Source organism: Dipodomys spectabilis, unplaced genomic scaffold (assembly GCF_019054845.1).
Source record: "Dipodomys spectabilis isolate Male_0828 unplaced genomic scaffold, ASM1905484v1 ptg000174l, whole genome shotgun sequence".
Classification (NCBI taxonomy): domain Eukaryota; kingdom Metazoa; phylum Chordata; class Mammalia; order Rodentia; family Heteromyidae; genus Dipodomys; species Dipodomys spectabilis.
The window spans coordinates 3,765,878-3,786,341 of record NW_024870851.1 but is presented as its reverse complement, the minus strand read 5'-3'; the positions used below and the strand labels follow the sequence as shown (position 1 = coordinate 3,786,341).

General features: G+C 41.4%; 1 protein-coding gene across 2 annotated transcripts in view; it reads left to right on the top strand.

The window, feature by feature from the left end:
• Itga6 (integrin subunit alpha 6) overlaps window positions 1–20,464 on the top strand; it is a 91,172-nt gene that overhangs the window by 53,430 nt on the left and 17,278 nt on the right. For both annotated transcript variants that reach the window (XM_042694107.1, XM_042694108.1), the window contains exons 9-19: window positions 668–786; window positions 8,954–9,052; window positions 9,315–9,376; window positions 14,774–14,934; window positions 15,077–15,220; window positions 17,544–17,659; window positions 17,794–17,983; window positions 18,074–18,157; window positions 18,265–18,344; window positions 18,498–18,575; window positions 18,665–18,767. In XM_042694107.1, coding sequence (XP_042550041.1) covers window positions 668–786; window positions 8,954–9,052; window positions 9,315–9,376; window positions 14,774–14,934; window positions 15,077–15,220; window positions 17,544–17,659; window positions 17,794–17,983; window positions 18,074–18,157; window positions 18,265–18,344; window positions 18,498–18,575; window positions 18,665–18,767 — 1,236 coding nt within the window. The remainder of the gene's footprint in view (window positions 1–667; window positions 787–8,953; window positions 9,053–9,314; window positions 9,377–14,773; window positions 14,935–15,076; window positions 15,221–17,543; window positions 17,660–17,793; window positions 17,984–18,073; window positions 18,158–18,264; window positions 18,345–18,497; window positions 18,576–18,664; window positions 18,768–20,464) is intronic.

The window sequence follows — 20,464 nt, the reverse complement described above, 5'->3', positions numbered from 1 at the left end:
TTTTATCGCTGATTAACCACCAAAAACCCAAAAGTGGAGCTGTGGCTTAAGTGGTAAAGTGCTAGCTTTGAATGGAAAAAGCAAAGTGAGAATGCTTGGCCCTGAGTTCAAGCCCTAGCATGCATAAACAACAAGAATAACAACAAGAATAACAAAACGATGCTGGAGATAACATGAAATACAGATGTTATGCAATGACCTGATTGTTTTAATTATAAAATTTCTTGGATAAGTTAGGAAAACAACACAATCCAGAGCAAACGACTATTCTGCCTAACAACAGAAGAGATGAAACTATGACCTATTTTTCTTAGTATTTAGTAAAAATGAAACTGTGAAAGCAGAGTACATAGTTTTAATTAAATGGAGAATTTGGACACCAAAAACTTTAAATTGCTTTAGAAAAAAAAAAAAAACAACCTTTGAAGGACAGGTAAGGACGTTAGGTTTGAAATACAATAAATACCAAAATTGAGTTCATTTGTTCTTTGAAATATGTATAACTCAGATGATTTTAGGAAATAAAATGTATTCAGTATTAGATCATTGAATATTTATACTTTCTTTGCAAATGAAATGAAACTTCAAGACAAACTCATGGTCTATTTCCAAGTATAGAATAATGACATATTTGGTGCCCACCTGTCCTTGCTGGTCTTTCTTCCAGGTTCTCGAGGGTACAACACCTTACTTTGGATACTCAATTGCTGGGAACATGGACCTCGATAGAAACTCCTACCCTGACATTGCTGTTGGTTCCCTTTCAGACTCAGTTGCTATTTTCAGGTGTGTTATCTTTGACTTTAGCATATTCTATAAGTTTTAGTCTTTGTAACATACTATCAAGGCACAAGTTTATATGAATTTTGAAATTTTCTTTGGTGGGATTATAATAATATACTAAAGGCATTGTGGAAAATCTTGCTAGTAATAAACTAATTGAGAAAAGGTGGGTCAGAAATTAGTGAATGTGCCAGGCACCGGTGGCTCACAACTGTAATCCTGGCTACTCAGAAGGCTAAGATCTGAGGATCGTGGTTCAAAGCCAGCCCAGGCAGGAAAGACCGTGAGACTTATCTCCAATAAGCCACCAGAAAACCAGAAGTGGTGCTGTGGTTTAAGTGGTAGAAAGCTAGCCTTCAGCTGAAGAACTGAGGGACAACGCCCAGGCCTAGAGTTTAAAAGCCCCATAACCAACCAAAAAAAAAAAAAAAGAAGAAATTAGTGAATGATTTGTCTTGATAAATGTATCTTCAAAGCTGGACACTGGTAGTTCATGCTTGTTAAGCCTAGCTACTCATGAGGCTGAGATATGAGGATCATAGTTTGAAGTCAGCCCAGGCAGGAAAGTCTATGAGACTTTTTTTTTTTTGGTCAGTTGTGGGGCTTGAACTCAGGGCCTAGGCACTGTCCCTGAGTTCTTTTGCTCAAGGCTGGTGCTCTATAACTTTGAGCTACAGAGCTATTTCTGGTTTTCTGGTGGTTAATTAGAGATAAGAGTCTCACAAACTTTCCTCCCTGGGCTGGCTTTGAACTGTGTGATCCTCAGATCTCAGCCTCCTGAGTAGCTAGGATCCCAAGGGCCATACATGCTGATCCTTTGGATCAGCAAAACAAACAAACAAACAAAAAACATCAAATTTTTCTCTTGATGAAAAAAATAAAATTCCCAGTTAAATAGTAAGATGTATGACATAAAATCTGACAGAACAAGCCGGACACAGGTGGCTCATGACTGTAATCCTAGCTACTCAGGAGGCTGAGATCTGAGGATCACGGTTCAAGGCCAGCCCAGTAGGAAAGTTGGTGAAACTCTTAATCTCCAATTAACCACCAGAAAACCAGAAGTGGCACTGTGGCTCAAGAGGTAGAGCACTCACCTTGAGCTGAAGAGCTGAGGGACAGCGCCCAACCCCAGAGTTGAAGCCCTATGACTGACAAAAAAAACAAAATCTGACAGAACAAAAAACACGATGGAATTTCTTTATAATTCAGCATTCATTCTTGAACTCTAAAATTTTTGATTTGTATTCTTTTAGTCTTACTGCAATTGTACAAGTGTATTTCACAACCTTAACACCATATATACCATATGTGTTGTTTGTAACCTGGTTTTGTCCATTTATGATCGCAGTGACCTCTCCCATGTCATTGAGCACCTTCTGAAACGAAGGAGTCCAGGGTTTTTGTGCCCAGGGCTAGCTTTGAACTGCAAACCTCTGGATCTCAGCATCCTGAGTAGCTAGGATTACAGGTATGAACCACTGGTGCCTAGCATCTTACCATATGTTTCTGAAAGGGAAGATGATCTGTGTACTTACAGTCTTGATTCTTGGAGACTGGGCAAATGACTACCTTTGCACATCCTTTTCCACAGCTTTTATTGTAGCTGGAAGTCACCATTAGAAAAGGACTTTTTCTCCTTTTTCCTTTTCTTTAAATTATTTATTCACTCACTCGTTCGTTTACAGTATTGGTACTGGGTTTGAATTCAGGCCTGAGCACTGTCCCTTAGCTTTTTTGTTCAAGGCTGGTACTCCATTACGTGAGCCACACCCCCACTTCTGGCTTTTTGCTAGTAAATTAGAGATAAGTATCTCTTGGATTTGTCTGTCCAGAGTGGCTTCAAACTGTGATCCTCAGATCTCAGCCTCCTGAGCAGTTAGAATTACAGGCTTGTGCCACTTTTTGTACCTGGCTAGATAACCATATATATTTGAGTTAAATATTTGTTTTTGTCTGTGTATATTGATATTTGATTTTTTTCTGCTTTCCTATCATCACAAGTACATTGGTAATATACTTTAAAAACTAGCTTTATTTCCTCAGAGATAGTCTTGAGAAACAATTTCAAAATCCTTTGCTAACAAGAAGAGAATGAACCCCCTTATTTTATAAACAAGGGAACTGAGGCCCAGGATTTGCTTCAGTTTCTAAGGCTATTCTGAGCATGAGGTATAGTTCCTAAATCTTGCCAACCCCAGTCCTCAGTATTTTACCACTGAATCATACTACTCCTTAGAGTAGTTAATAAATAAAATGCATAGGCAGCTAAGCCAGGGAGATGGGCCTCATGTAGTATAAGAGATATTTTTCCTCACTTTTATATGTACTATACTGTTTCTCAAAATTGTATATATTAAGCCAGATGCTGGTAGATCACAGTAGCAATTTTAGCTACTCAGGAGGCTGAAATCTGAGAATCACAGTTCCAGCCAAGCTCAGGCAGATAAATCCAAGAGACTTATCTCCAATTAACTAGCAAAAAAACAGAAGTGAAGTTTGGCCACTGATGGCTCACGCCTGTAATCCTTGCTACTCAGGCATATGCCTATAATCTTAGCTACTCAGGAGGCTGAGATCTGGGGATGGTGGTTTGAAGCCAGTCCAGGCAGGAAAGTCTATGAGACTCTTTAGTAATTACCAAAAAGTTGGAAGTGGAGCTGTGGCTCAAGAGCTAGAGAATGATAGTCTTGAGCACAAAAGCTCAGAAATAGCACCCAGGTCTTGAGTTCAAGCCCAGGACTAGCAAAAAAAGAAAAAAGCCAAAGATGGAGCTTTGGTTCAAGTGGTAGAATGCCAGCCTTGAGCAGAAACACTTAAGGGACAGCATCCAGGCCCTGATTTCAAGTCCTACTACAAGCACACACAAACAAAAAGTCGGGTATGTTATATATTTAAAAAAGAAAGCAGGACTGGAAATGTGACATAGTGATATAGTGCTTGCCTAGCATGCATGAAGCCCTGGGTTTGATTCCTCAGTGCCATAGGAAAAGCCAGAATTGATGCAGTGGCTCAAGTGGTAGAATGCTAGTCTTGAGCAAAAGAAGCTCAGAGACAGGGCCCAGGCTCTGAGTTCAAGCCCCAGGACTGACAAAAAATAAGTAAGAAAGCAGACCTCCGACAGAAATGTGTGCTAACTTTATTTCTCATCAATTTACATTATGTGTAAAATACACTACAAGTATGGAACTTATTGTAAGATACTTATGTGAATAAGTATAATAAATGAGGAATATGAATATATTTACCTCTTAAATGTGTTCTCAACATTGAAATTAAGAATGTACCTAGTTAATTAGTATCCTAAAATTTGAAACTGTCTAAATATACAGTAAAATGAAAAGGTAAGCATACAAGATAAAGGGACATGGAGAAACAGGAAAGTGGGTAGTGTTTTCCCTTTTATTGGCCTCTGCCTTTGTTGTGAATGGCTCAGGCCCTTCACAGCCTATCAATAGATTGATTCCAGAAGGTTGAGCTGGGATTTGGAACAAATTTTCCTATAAAAATACTGTTCTCCAGGATGGCTGGGTTTACCGCAAGCCCACCAAAGTCTGCCTAACTGAATCCATGTGGAAGGGAAATCAGAGATGCATTCCGAGTTTTAGATGAGGAGCCATGGAGGTGGGACATGTGGTAGGATATTCTCAGCCCACCTGCATCCCTCCTACCCCCAACCACTATGTACTGGCATTTCATCTTGACTGTAACATTGCTGAAGCCATCGGCCCTGGGTAACCGCCTGGCCTGCCCCAGAGTGAAATATAGCAGGGAGAGAAACTTTGTTTTCACATAAGGAACAGAGTAAAGGTGAGGAATTCCACATTATTGAGGGTTGACAGCCTTGGAGCAGAGATGAGAAAAGGTTAGGAACTCAAGTTTCTGCTGACAGAGATATTGTGGGGTTAGAAAGGTTGTAGTCTGTTTTTTGTTTATTTTTTTTTAAGGTTGGGGATGAGAGATTCTGAGAAAGGATAAAGGATAAATGTTTGCAAGATGGAGACTTAAAAGTTCAGGATTGGTATATTGTCCAAATTAGCACAGAGACCCTGATACCAGCCTAGAGTTAGATGCATTATTGTGTAAGTTACATGGAAAGTATTTTTAACAAGGGTCCTTATAATTAAAAATGCACATACTTAGCTGGGCGCTGGTGGCTCATGCCTGTAATCCTAGCTACTCAGGAGGCTGAGATCTGCGGACCGTGGTTCAAAGCCAGCCAGGGCAGGAAAGTCCCCGTGAGACTTAACTCCAATAAACTACCAGAAAACCAGAAGTAGTGCTGTGGCTCAAGTGGTAGAGTGGTAGCCTTGAGCTAAAGAGCTCAGGGATGGTGCCCAGGCCCAGAGTTCAAGCCCCACCACTGCCAACAACAAAAAAACAGCACACATCTGGGGCTGGGAAGGTTGCTCAGTGGTAGAGCGCTTGCCTTGTATGCCAGAGGCCCTGGGTTCGATTCCTCAGCACCACATAAGCAAAAAAAGAAAAAAGCCGGAGGTGGAGCTGTGGCTCAAGTGGTAGAGTGTTAGCCTTGAGCTGAAGAGCTGAGGGACAGCGCCCAGGCCCAGAGTTCAGGCCCCACGACTGGACCCCCCAAAAAAAACCCCAAAACAAAAAAAGCACATATTTGACAATGAACCCTATAGACTTGAATAGTAAGAGGGACATTTTACCAAACAGCACACAACAACTTGTACAAAAAAGACAAAAGGTAAATGCTGACAAAGATGTGGAAAAGGGAACCCTTGTACTGTACTTGTGGGAATGTAAGTTAGTACAGCCATTATGGAAAACAGTATGAAGGTACATACACACACTCATATAGACACAAGAAATAAATTAGTATTTCAGAAGTACCTGCATTCCCATTTTTACTGCAGCAATAACCAAGAAATGGAAGCAACCAAAGTGTCCAACAGCTAAAAAGAAAATGTGGTGCATGTGCACAGTGGAATACTATTCAGCCATTAAACATGAAGTCTTGTCATGAGACGATGTGGCTAGAATTAGAGATCATTATGTTAAGTGAAACAAGTCAGGCACAGAGAGACAAATGCCATGTGATCTCACTCATATATAGAATCTAAGAAAGTTGAATTCAGTAAATTTGGGAGTAGGAGGGTGATTACCAGTGGCTGGAAAGGATGGAGTGAGAAAGGTTGGGCAGTAGGTAATAAGTTGCAGTTAGATAGGACAAGAAGCTCTAAAGACATGTTACATACTTGATTTTTGTTTTTTTGTCAGTTCCGGGCTTGAACTCTGGGTCTGGGCACTGTCCCTCAGCTTCTTTTGCTCAAGGCTAGTACTCTACCCCTTGAGCCACAGTGCCACTTCTGGCTTTTTCTGTTTATGTGGTGCTGAGGAATTGAACCCAGGGCTCATACATACTAGGCAAGCACTCTATCACTAAGCCACATTCCCAGCCCTACATACTTGATTTAGAATGTCTTCTGTTTTAGCACTTGGGATTGAACCGAGGGCCTTGGATAAGCCAGGTAACATCTCTCACTACCACTTAAGCTGTGTCCCAGCCCTTGAATGTATCCATCATAAAATGATGATGAGTTTACCTGAATTTAAACAACACACAAACCAAGCGCTGATAGCCCCAACCTGTAATTTTAGCTACTTGGGAGGCTGAGATTTGGAGGATCACAATTCAAAGCCATCCTGGGCAGAAAAGTTCATGAGACTCTCCAAAAATAACCAGCAAAAAGCCAGATTGGCAGGACACCAGTCTCTCACTTGTAATCCTAGCTGGTTACTCAAGAGGCTAAGATCTAAGGATCATGATTCAAAGTCAGCCCATGCAGAAAAGTCAGTGAGGCTCTTACCTCTAATTAATCACCCCCCAAACCAGATGTGGATCTATTGCTCAAGTGGTAGAGTATGATAGTCTTGCACAAAAGCTCAGGAACAGCAGCCAGGCCTTGAGTTCAGGCCCTACAACTGACAAAAAGCCAGACTGGAGACATAGCTCAAGTGGTAGAGTACCAGCTAAGCAAGAAGGAGGCTCTGAGTTCAGATACTAGTACTGGAAAACACAAACAAATACAATATATACATGTCTTACTTTATTTCCTGAAGACAAGGTATGTAGTCTAGACTGGCCTAAATTTTGTAATTGTCTTGACTCAGCTTCCTGAGTACTGGAATTGCATATCAATTTAACAGTAAATTTATATAAAGCATTTTTAAATGTGTATGTACTTTGAGTCAGAAATCACTGCTAGGGCCGGGTGCCGGTGGCTCACGCCTGTAATCCTAGCTACTCAGGAGGCTGAGATCTGAAGATCTCGGTTCAAAGTCAGCCTGGGCAGGAAAGTCTGTGAAACTCTTTTTTTTTTTTTTTTTTTTTAATTGTGAAAATACCGTATAGCATGAGACTCTTATCTCCAATAAACTACTAGAAAACCGGAAGTGGTGCTGTGGCTCAAGCGGTAAAGTGCTCACTTTGAGCTGAAGAGCACAAGGACAGTGCCCAAGCCCAGAGTTCAAGCCCCACAACCAACCAAAAAAAAAAAAAAAATCACTGCTAGGAATTTATCCTACAACTAACCTCAGGAAGCCCAACAATAAGAGGGGTTTTGTACTGACCTGGAATTGGTAAAAGATGCTATAGTAATAGAAATAGAGCACACTACCGCTAGGTAGAAAAAGCCATGAAATCGACCTATGTGTACAGGACACGACAGGAGGAGACCTCCAAAGTGTTCATGAATGACACTAAACAACATATAGAATAGATATAAACCACTTTGGAAAGCAGTATGGAGGTTCCTCAAAACAATATATACAGAACTCCCCGATGACCCAGCAATCCCACTTTTGGGCATTTACCCAAACAATCACAAACAAACAAAGCCATACTAAAGCTACCAGCACAACTATGTTTATCACAGCATTACTCACCATAGCTAAGATATGGAACCAACCCAGATGCCCCTCAGTAGATGGATGATCAAGAAAGATCGAATAGATCAAGAAAATGTGATATATATGCATTATATATATATATATATATATATATATATATATATATATACATACACACACACACAATGGAATTCTATGCCTCCATCAGAAAGATGACACCACCCCATTTGTGAAGTAAGTCAGGCCCAAAGAAACATAGGTCCCATGGTTTCCCTTATCTGCAATAATTAGTATATGTCTGTGACAAGCAGAAAAGTTCAAAAGCTATGTACATATAAGATGTTGCCAAGCTAACTGAACCCCAAGATAGGGTCATAAGATGTTTTATCTTTGTTGCTGTTGTTTTTAATGTACTTATAATGTACGATGTGATTTTTTTTGTTGTTGTTTTTTCTCTTGTATGTTCTTCCTCCATGGTAGAGCTATATTTGATTCTGGTACCCTACATCTTGTATATATATTTTTCTAATTTGGGGAGGGGAAGGGAAATAACAAAATACTGAAATAAGCATACAAGTTGACCCATTCTAACAATGAGATGTACAAGACACTATGTTGAAAACAAACTTTACAACTTTGGGGCAGGGAGGGAGGAGTTGGGGATATGGGGAGGGAAGGGATGGTAGGGAAAAACAAAGGAGGGGTTAACAATGCTCGATAGGAAATGTATTCATTTCCTTACTCATGTTCTGTAACCCCTCTGTACAGCATCTTTACAATAAAAAATATATATTGAGAAAAAAGAATAGACATTAAAAAGCACCTACTTAGTTAACCATATATGTATTTTATATATATGACCATATATGTATTTTATATATACATATACATATATAACCATATATATAAGGAAAAGCAAGCACACATGTAAACATTTCCATTTGTCTTCTCATGGTGGTTGAGCTGGAGCGGGCAGAGATATTGCCTGGTCTGTGAATAACTCACATTTAAGAGCACCAGTTGGGTACGGGTTCCTCACTCCTGTAATTCTAGCTACTCAGGGGGCTGAGATCTGAGGATCATGGTTCAAAGCCAGCCCAGGTGGGAAAGTCCATGAGATTATCTCCAGTTAACTACCAGAAAACCAGAAGTGGAGCTGTGGCTTAAAGTGGTAGAGCACTACCCTTGAGCAAAAGAGCTCAGGGACAGCATCCAGGTCCTGAGTTCAAGCTCCATGACTGACCAATAAAACAGCACCAAAGGCTGAACTTATTCTTCATGTCTTTGTCTTCAGATCCCGGCCTGTGATCAGCGTTCAGAAAACGATCACAGTAACTCCGAGCAAAATTGATCTCCGCCAGAAATCCGTGTGTGGGGCCCCCAGCGGGATCTGGTAAGTCCTTCTGGATTCTTGGGAACCTCTTTTGCTTCACAATTACTCTGCTGCCCTCAGGAGCCACACAGGTCAAGGTCAAGGTCCAGGGTGTATGGGGCAAAGGGAAGAGGAACCTGTACAATGACTATCACATTATTTTTATACATCAGCGGCCACCAATTGGGATGAGGAGGTAGAGGATCAGAGAGCTTGGGACCATGTTGGGTGTTTTCTCTGCAACAATCATCTTTTAAGAAATACTTGTTTGATTTTTATACAGCCTCAAGGTGAAAGCCTGTTTCGAATATACTGCCAAACCCACTGGTTATAATCCTTCAATCTGTGAGTACCTAGTACAGTACAAAAATCTCTTCTCTCTGCCAGGTTGAACATTCTGCATAAATTACAGAAAAACAAAACTGCTGTGGCCCAAGTAGATCCTTCAGGTCTTGGTTAAGAATTAAGTGTATCTGTGGTCTCCCCTTTAATCAAGAGGCCACAGCACCATGAGGGAAGAACAGCTCTCCATTTGGTCCCCATTTGAATTTTCCAGAGCAGATGGTTTGGGACAGAATACATTGGAAAAGTACTTATTTCATATCGCAATGGTTTTCTTGGTTTCTGTCTTTGCAAAGCAGTGTGGAAAATTGGCTTTGTGGTTGTGAGGTGGATGTGTATGGAGAAAAAGAGAGGGTGTAGAGGGGCAACTGTTGTAGCCAGAGCACAGCTGGAATGGAAATCAATGTCAGGTTGACAACTGCTGGGGCCCCAGATCCCCAGAGTTGTGCTCCCAGTTCCTAAGGGCCAGGCTCCTGTGTACTTGAAGGGTGGCCCTGGGGAGTAGGAGACAGATTCTGAAACTTGAGCCTCGAAGCTGAATGACCACACAATATGGGGCAAATCTTTAACCTTTCCCATTTAATTTTCCCTAAGAACAAGGCCTCTAATGGTCCTCAATGCCTAGGATTATATTGGTGGCCACATGAGAAGAACCATGATGGAAAGCAGTTTTTCTTGTACATGATTCTGCTTCCTTCTGCTGTAATCCAAATTAGATTTTTGCCGAGTTTTTAACCCAGCTCAAATAGTATATATAATGAGGTTCTTCCTGGTATGTTTTAAGAACAGCCAAAGCTCTTCAGATGTGAGCCACTTGACCCAACTCCAGAGTAGAGACAGAAGTGTGTTGGTATTTAAAGAAAATCCTTTCCAAAAGCAGAACTTGGTGTGGTCAGTATACTACCTAGAGTTGGTGGAGGATCAGGTAGGTTGGTATGTTACCTCATCAATCCTTATTTTACTTTGATTAATAAATTCTAAAGTATTCCTGTTCATTTTAATAGATGAGTCCATTGCTGGGCTCTGGTGGTTTGTGCTATAATCCTAGGTACTCAGGACACTGAGATCCAGATGATCTCAGGTTAAAGCCAGCCTAGGATCTGGGTGCTGGTAGTTCACACCTATAATCCTAGTTACTCAGGGGGCTGAGATCTGAGGATTGCAGTTCAAAGCCAGCCCAGGCAGGAAAGTCCTTGAGACTCTTATCTCCAATTAATCACAGAAAAAGCCAGAAGTGACACTGTGGCTCAAGTGGTGGAGTGCTAGCCTTGAGCAAAAGAGCTCAAGGACAGCACCCAGGACCAAGGTGAGGGCGGAGGGGCGGGGGGGGGGGGGGGGGGGGCGGGGGGGGGGCGGGGGGGGGGGAATAAGTGAAGCCAGCTTAAAGTGGAAAATTCCTTGATACTCCACAATTCCAAAATAACCAGCCAAAAGATGGACTGGAGGCATGGTACAAGTGGTAGAGCATCAGTTGAGCAAACAAGCTGAGCCAGTATGAGCTTCTGAGTCCAAACACTAGTCTCACACACACAAAAAAGTGTGTCTCTTAGTATCCCAGAATTTAACCTAATTCAAATATACTCTCACTCTGTTCTTGACTGTGTTTCTCATTCTGAAAATTTGATTTTATGTAATAGTAGTGAACACTTAGGAAATAGAATGATTACATTCAATGGGTTATGAAAAATTAAGTTTAAATATTCTGGTTCATTATTATTATTATTATTTGCGTGTGTACACATGTATGTGTGCGTACATGCATGTGTGCCAGTCCTAGGGCTTGAACTCAGGGCTTTGGCACTGTCCCTGAGCTTTATTGATTAAGGCTAGCTCTACTTTTTTTTTAATTATTGTTTTGTTTTGGGTTGGGTTGGGTTTAGTTTTGGTTTTTGATAGTTATTTGGAGATGAGTCACATAGACTTTCCTGAATAGGCTGGGCTGGCTTTGGTTTGTGATCCTCAGATCTCAGCTTCCTGAGTAGCTAGAATTATAGGCATGAGCATCTGGCACCAGACTATTATTATTATTACTTTTTTTTTTTTTTGCCAGACCTGGGGCTTGAACTCAGGATCTGTGCACTGTCCCAGAGCCTCTTTGTGCTCAAGGCTAGCACTCTACCACTTGAGCCCAGCGCCACTTTCTGAGTAGTTTATTGGAGATAAGAATCTCACAGACTTTCCTTCTCAGCCTGGCTTAAAACCACGATCCTCAGATCTCAGCCTCCTGAGTAGCTACAGCCACAGCCCAGCTATTGTTATTATTTTTAAAGTTTTCACATTCTAAGGCCCAATTGGTCTTCATCTTTACAAATTTTAAGCTGTTCTTGAGTGGTTTCTTAATTTCCTCCTGTCTGCTGGGCAGATTCTTTCTGTCTGGTCTCTGCAGATCTGCACAAAGCATTTCTGATGTGGTTGTATCATGACCTTGTTCACAGATGCTGTGGTTTTTCACTTTGCTTTTTCATGCAGCTGGCATTTTGCTATGTGGCTTTTAATGACAAAGACCTATACTACAATTTTCTCAGGATCTCATGCTTTTATTATCACTTGTGCTATTTTACCCAAATGTAGTAACTTACCCTGCCTCTTGGATCACAGGCCTCTACCTGTGTTTGTAATGGAATAGAAAGACGGGAAGAAAGCTGTGGTTCTCAGGTACAGAGAAGGAATGAGAAAATGTTTATATTCTATTATTCTACCTGCTGTGTGTGTGTGTGTGTGTGCGCATGTGTGTGTATGTGTGTCTGTGTGTGCGTGTGCTGGTAATGGGGCTTGAACTCAGCATCTGGGTGCTGTCCCTACCACTTGAGCCATAGATCCATTCTGGCTATTTGGTAGTTAATTGGAGGTAAGAGTCTCATATACTTTCCTGCCCAGGCTGGCTTCAAATTGTGATCTTCATATCTCAGCCTCCTGAATAACTAGGGTTATAGGTGTGAGTCACCAGTGTCGGCTGACTGCCATTTCTCTTTTAAACCACTGTAGATTATTTGATTATCAATGTGAAATCTCATCAGAACACTCTTTCCTTCACATTAACTTCGATATAAGAGAAATTACAGAGTTTATCCTAGCTTTCATACAACACTAGATGCTACGTACATTGCTTTTATAGTCTATAACTGTTCCATTAGCTAAGTGTTTGTTGCTGACCTATGATGGATGGAACTTTTCCTCTTTAAGACAGAACACTTGCTTTCATTACTTCTACTTCTGTGGTGCTGAGAACTTCTAAATGAAATAAAAGGGCTTCCATAGAGCTGCCTAAGTTAATACATCTAGAATCTTCTTCCACTATCCCAAAATGTGAGCGTATTGTTTGGCCAGAATATTTTAAAATGGCAGCCCTCAAATGTAGCATTCCTACGTACAGATATTTATAATTGAGCCTTAATGAGTATTCTACTTGGCCTGGCCCTCAGAAGGTCAACAGAAGTGGCTTGCGAGGATTTCAAGAGGATGTGAGTTGTCTGGGAGGTTGTAGAAGGTTACTGTGGGTTTGGTAGATAAACGGTTTTAATGCATCCATACCCTCCCATACTTTGGCTATGGAGGCACTCAATATGTGAGCCTTTGTCTCGCTCATTGTGAAGTTAGCAGGTCACTGATAAATGGATGATAAAAGGTTACAGAAGGCCTAAAATGGGGAGCATTCCATCTGGCAGCTGTGACATTTAAGAATTCTTCAGATAGACACAGAAATTACTATTGAAACTGATGGTGATTCTGAATTTTGGTCTTAAATAGCTGTCAAGAATGTTACATCCTCTGTATATGTGTGTGTGGTGTGTGGTGTGTGTGTGTGTGTCTGTGTCTGTTATTCTAGAGTTAGTTACCCAGCTTTTGCTCATGTATTTACATATTGTATTTCTCTCTGGTGTTAGTAGTGGTTGGGACTGTGGCAGTGAACAAGCTCATTTGGTTCTTGGCCTCAGCATGGCCCCATACTAGAAGAGTCAGCAATCACAACGCAGTGTGATTGGAGAATGGGAGACAGAATAGTCCTGGGTGATGCAATAGGGCAGGTTTCTTGGGAGAAGTGGTCAGAAGGGAGATTGAGAGTTAAAGGAAGAGGAGGGTTAGCCAGAAAGGTGAGAAAGGAGAGAGGCACAGGAGACTTGCTGTCTAAGTGGCAGTGTAGAGCAGTCAGCTTTGTTTGCAATAAGAGATGCTGGTACCTCCATCCCTTACTGTAATGACCTTGGGTCTCCTTTTCTTCTCTTGCAAAGATGAAGAAGGTATTCAAATAGATGCCCTTTTTTATTTTTTTTGAAAATTTACTCCAACCTTAATGCAAATATTGGGAATAGGCTGTTTATTTTCTGAAGTGGATTTTTTTTTTTTTCTTGAGGCTGCCATCTCTGGGCCTTGGCACAGGTTTGGTTTGCTTTCCCTTCTGATGGTTAGTGAGTACCTAATGAATGTAAGTAATTTAAGTATTGGCCCTGGAAAACATAGTTAGTAGCTATATCCAGTGACCCGACGAAGAATGCATTCTGAAGTCCAGAAATGAGATTTTGATAATCCAAATCCTGGCTGGCCTCCACGCTCCATTAGTAGAGGTAATCAAGAGCAGGCTGCTGTTCTAGACTGGCAGGTTGCAAACTTCAGCTTTATTATCATGAAACACATGTGCTTGCTAACTTCTAAACAGAAAATTATTGACCATTTGTGTGTGTGTGTGTGTGTGTGTGTGTGTGTGTGTGTGTGTGTGTGTGTGTGTGTGTGTGTGTATGTATGTGTGTTTACATGCACACTGGTACTGGGTTTTGAACGCAGAGACTGGGAGCTGTCTCTTAGCTGTTTTGCTCAAGACTCGCGTGGTACCACTTGAGCCACAGTTCTGCTTCTGGCTTTTTGCTGGTTAATTGAAGATAAGAGGCTCTTGGATTTATCTGCCCAAGCTAGCTTTGAATTAGGATCCTTACTCAGAGCTCAGCCTTTGGAATAGTTAGGATTACAGGCATCAGCCACCAGTGCCTTGCTCTCAGAGACTCTTTCATGTAGCAAAAGCCATACTCAGAAGGTCACTGAAATATAGACTGAAGGAAGCAGGTCCTGAGGGAGTGTCAGATGTTGTCTTTAGTTGTCTTTAGTCCTCTGTGGTTTCCTGAAATTCAACCAGAAACTGATTATTAGCTGCTGCAAGTTTTGGCTTATTCTGGAGCTCCCCCAGGTGGCCCAGTGAAAATTTACCTTTACAATGCTGTCGGAAGCTAGGGGAAGGAAAGAACAGTTTAATTCAACGTATCACAAATTATCCAAAGGCTCTTACTGAGAAATAGGAATGAAACAAGGGCAGAAGGGAATGCAAGTATTTCAAAAGGAGCTCGACATGCTTGTAGCTGCATGGTGCATGAGTATATTATAAGTCAATAGGGTTTTGTTCATTCTATCTAGCAATTTTGGGCACATTGGAAGCTGAAAAAGAAAGAAGAAAGTCAGGGCTGTCATCACGAGTTCAGTTTCGACGCCAGGCCTCTGAGCCCAAGTACACACAGGAGCTCACTCTGAACAGGCAGAAGCAGCGCACTTGCATGGAGGAAACCCTCTGGCTGCAGGTGAGTTCAGGCCTTCAGCTGTTTAATGATTCATATTCAATCATACTTGTTTAAGCATCACATTAATCAATGCATGGTCATCCTCTTGGAGCCCCCAGTTGCATTTGGAATGAACTTAGTTGTGTCACTACACACTTTGTAGGAAAACATCAGAGACAAATTACGTCCCATCCCCATAACTGCTTCTGTGGAGATTCAGGAGCCCAACTCTCGCCGGCGTGTGAATTCCCTACCAGAGGTTCTTCCCATCCTGAACTCCAATGAGCCCAAGACGGTCCATACAGACGTAAGTCATCCGGACAGCTTTTACCCAAGTTTTTGTTGTATTCTAATGCTAAATCAAATGTCTCCCAAAAATAGTAGAACTAGTGATTTACTTTAAAGACCACGCCTTGTTATTAGCATTTTTCAAGGTATGTAAAATTGGACGGAGAGGACCTTCTTTGCAAATTAGCATTGAACATAGAAACCTATGAAAAACAGGTTGGGGCCAAGGGAGTATTTTGTCTTATTTTTGGACACTATAAGTTAATTGGAACTATAAGTGGCAAAGCTTATATTCTCATATTGTTTATCCTATGTATAGAAAGAAAAATATATTGTATTTCACCAATAAGAACAATGAAATGAGAGGTGGCTCAAGTGGTAGAGTGCCAGTCTTGAGTGACAAAGCCAAGCAAGAATGTATGGCCTTGAATTCAAGCCCCAGCACGCGCACACGCGCGTGCACGCACGCACGCACGCACACACACACACACACACACACACACACAGTAGCTGGGTCCTGGTAGCTCACACCTGTAACTAATTCTAGCTATTCAGGAAGCTAAGATCTGAGGATCACAGTTTGAAGCCTGCTTGGGGAGATAAATCTGCCAGATTCTTATTTTCATTTAACCAGCAAAACTTTGGAAGTGGAGGTGTGGCTCAATTAAAAAAGCACCAACCTTGAGTGGAAATGCCAAGCAAAAGCATGAGGTCCTAAGTTTAAGCCCCAGTATTAGCACCAAAAATAAATTTAAAAAAATTTAAATGCAGGAAAAAAATGTCATTAGAACATTAATGAAGGAATATGAAATTTTGCAACACAAAAATAGATTAGCAAAAAAAAAAAACATTAGCAGTGAATAGTCATTTAGTGCCTAATGCAGCCTAGGTCATCTTAGGAAGAAAAAAATTACATCACATGGCTTGCTGGGTACCTCACGTGAGATGGGGACTCTTCCCCACGGTTCATGATGGTGAGATGCAGGTTAGTCTGGGAGTTGTAACATATTGATCTAGTAGTATTATTTTGGTGCTAGCATCAATGCCCAACAAACTATTACCCAACCCCTCCCTGCCCCGGCCTCTTTTTCTATACTTTGTCAGTTGTTTTTGTAACCAAATGGAGTTTTTATACTGTTGTATACTTGTGGTCTTTGATGTTAATACTATGTTATCAGTATTTATTATACACATTGTCAGCTCCAGAGCCAGGTTAAAAAAAGCAGGAAACCATATTCCGACCCAGCAGTGTGATGATCCATTACATTATTGAACATCATGCTAAATGCTCCCTGTCATTTGCTTTTCTAACTGGAAGCTTTGTTTTCCTAGTTGGGAAAACAGATTCATAATAATAAGACTCATACAATACAATGAGACTCATAATAATGGTATGTACTCAGAGGTTCACTGGGAGGATTAAAGGACAAAATATATTAATTGCCAGGCACCAAAGGCTTACTTCTCTAATCCTAGCTATCTCAGGAGGCTGAGATAGGAGGATCATGATTCGAAGCCAACCTAGACAAGAAAATATGTGAGACTTTATGTCCAGTTAACCACTGAGAAGCTGGAAGTGGAGCTCTGGTTCAGTTAGTGCACTACTAGCCTTGAGCAAAACAGTTCAGGGATAGTGCCCAGGCCCTGAGTTTAATCCCCAGAACTATTGCGCACACGAGCACGCGCACGCACGCACACACACACACACACACACACACACACACACACACACACACACACACACACACAAGTATTAGCATCAAGGTTATTGGTATTATTACAGTTAATTGTTTAAAGTAGAATGGCGGTATTCTTATGTAACTACGGTGAAACTTAAGAGATATGTCTGGCCGGGCGCCGGTGGCTCACGCCTGTAATCCTAGCTACTCAGGAGGCTGAGATCTGAGGATCGCGGTTCAAAGCCAGCCCGGGCAGGAGAGACCGTGAGACTCCTATCTCCAATAAACCACCAGAAAACCGGAAGTGGCGCTGTAGCTCAAGTGGTAGAGCGCTCGCCTTGAGCTGAAGAGCTGAGGGACAGCGCCCAGGCCCAGAGTTCAAGCCCCACGACCGACAAAAAAAAAAAAAAAAAAAGAGATATGTCTGGAATCACACAGCTCAGCAAATGGCAGAGCTATGTTCAGAACTCAGATTCTCTGTGGTTTTAAGGCTCACATTCTTTTGCAACTAGTTGCCTTGACCCTAATGAAAGCATCTGATAAAGGAGAGTGCAGGGCAAATAGGTAGGGCAAAGCATGTTGGAACATGAACTCTGACTTACCTGAGGAAATGGGCTATATGGAAACCTCTTTAGATTCCTTTCTGCTTTTGTTTTCCTACAGGTACACTTCTTAAAAGAGGGATGTGGAGATGACAATGTTTGTAACAGCAACCTTAAACTAGAATATAAATTTTGTACCCGAGAAGGAAATCAGGACAAATTTTCTTACCTTCCAATGTAAGAATTTCTCTGTAGCACTAGCAACAATGACTCTGGCTTTGAGGTGGCTTGTGGTTAAGCCAAGATTACAGAGAATGTATTGAGGACTTTTCTCTCTCTCTGTTTCTCTCTTTGTCATTACTTTTTAATAGTCAAAAAGGCATACCAGAACTAGTTCTAAAAGATCAGAAGGATATTGCTTTGGAAATAACAGTGACAAACAGCCCTTCCAATCCAAGAGCTCCCCAAAAAGATGGAGATGACGCCCACGAGGCTAAACTAGTTGCGACATTTCCGGACACATTGACTTACTCTGCATACCGAGAACTGAGGGCTTTCCCTGTAAGTATTTTTGGAGAGCACTGGGTAGGGCAAACCGAACACTACATGGCACACAAGTGGATGGTGACCTAATACCTTTTTCTGCTATAGGAGAAACAGCTGAGTTGCGTTGCCAACCAGAATGGTTCCCAAGCGGACTGTGAACTCGGAAACCCTTTTAAAAGGAATTCCAGTGTAGGTGATCTCATCCCATACCAACCATGTTTCACTGCATTGAACGCCAGGACCATGTCCATATGCTTGGCCCTATATTAACAGCTATTTCTATTATTTTTTTTTAGGTTACCTTTTATTTGATTTTAAGTACAACTGAGGTCACCTTTGACACCACAGACCTGGACATTAACCTGAAGTTGGAAACGTAAGAGTTTTTCCAACCTTCCCATTCAGAATTATTTCACGAAAACCCTGGCAGTCAATGAATTGGCACTGATCTAACTCCTAAAAGGAGTGTAATTGTAATGAGAAAACTGACTGTTAAAATAAAACTCTATTGTTTCCTTTTCATTTTCAGAACAAGCAATCAAGATAATTTGGCTCCAATTACAGCGAAAGCAAAAGTGGTTATTGAACTGCTTTTATCGGTCTCTGGGTAAGTGTTTATGTTTAGCATAACAAATCAATGTTTGAAAGAACCATTTACAATCCTCACTAAAACCTGGTGTTTTTTTAATTTAACAGAGTTGCTAAACCTTCCCAGGTGTATTTTGGAGGTTCAGTTGTGGGTGAACAAGCTATGAAATCCGAAGATGAAGTGGGGAGCTTAATTGAATATGAATTCAGGGTGAGTTGAATCTTTTTCAAGTACCAGAAGGTAAGATAATTTAGGTGGAGTCTGGAACTGGTAAGTTTAATAAATAAGTGATTATAAGCATTGTACATTAATATTCAGTTAGAAATAAGTTTGCCAGATTTTAAGTGACATGCTGGTCTACATTAAAAACTTTATATTTGTTTTTATTGGAGTGAAAAACAAGTGTCACTCTGCATGAAGTTTTTACTTAAAAATCTAGTACAGTTTATTAGTGTTTTAATGTATATATGGTACAGAGACAAAGTAGCACTTGATTGCTTCCCCCAGATTCTATCAAACAAAGAAAAGTCGGTCTCAAAGTAATTTCTATTTGACTTTAGAAGGAGTAATTTCTTTCTTCCTCTATTATAAGGTTATCTTTCTTAATGGTCATGGTTGAAAGAGTACTGTTTGTTTCCCTTTTTCATTTTGTGTATTTTTCTTGTTTGTTTCTTGGTACTCTACCATTTGAGCCACAGCTCCTCTTTCCAGCTTTTTAGTGCTTAATTTGAGATGAAAATCAAACAGACTTTTATGCCTAAGCTTACTTCAAACTGTCATCCTCAGATCTCAGCCTCCTGAGTAGCTAGGATTATAAGTGGGAGCCCCAGATGGCCAGCACATTTGTGATAGTGAATGTAGAGGTGGTATACAATAAAGAAGGCTCATGATGGGCTCTGGGTCATTTCAAAGAAAGTGATCACAGTGACTGTGCCCAACTGAATGAGCATAAACATGAGTGTGAAGTCCTCCCATAATTCATGTGTGGAGCTCGATCTGCTCATGCAAATCACCTTCCTGAGAGTATAGTGAATGTTGAGATGAACATGTGAAATGGCATCAACAGGCCTCTAGTAGGATGACTAGGCAGAGTTCTCCTCTGGTATCACTTAGAACAGCTGAGTCAATGAAGTGGGTGGTCGTGGCCTCTGTGCAGATCTGGAGGGACAAGAAGTCTGTGAGTTCTGCAACAGTCCTCCCCATTTCTTTATGTTGGCTCCTGTTACAGGAATTGTCTGTATTCTCAGCTATCATTCTCAGGTGGATGGCTGTCACATAGCTTTCCCCAAAGTCTCTCCCAGGCAGAAGAGGACAAAGGCAGCTTTGTTTTCCAGTAGAAGGGCTTCCCAGAAGCAGTTTGTGAGTGCTTTGCTTGGCCTAGGCTCTGTCCTCTGCCAAACAGGTGGTTATAGTATTAGTTACTTTTGTGTAGTGATGACCAAAATACTTGACATAAGCAATCTTAAGGGAAGAAAGATTTACATTGGCTCGGTTTCACACTAAGGTCCCTTGAACAGAATCATGGTGATGGTGTAGAAGCATGTGGGGAGTCACCTCATGGTGGACAGGCTAGTGGGGGGAAGGCCAGCACTGAGCTAACTCTCTCTAACTCCCTCTCCCTCTCCCCCCCCTCTCTCTCTCACCCACTCTCTCTCTCCCCCCTCTTTTCCCCTCTTTCCTTCTCTCCCTCTCCCTTTTCCTCCCTCTTTCCCTCCCTTCCTTTCTCCCTCCCTCTCTCCCCCTCCTTCCCTCCCTCTTTCTCTCCTCCTCCCATTCCCTCCCGCTCTCTCTCTCCCTTTTTTTGTTTACTTTTTGTCAGTTATGAGGCTTGATTTCAGGGCCTAGGCACTGTCCCTGAGCTCTTTTGCTCAAGGCTAGCACTTTACACTTTGAGCCACAGTGCTGCT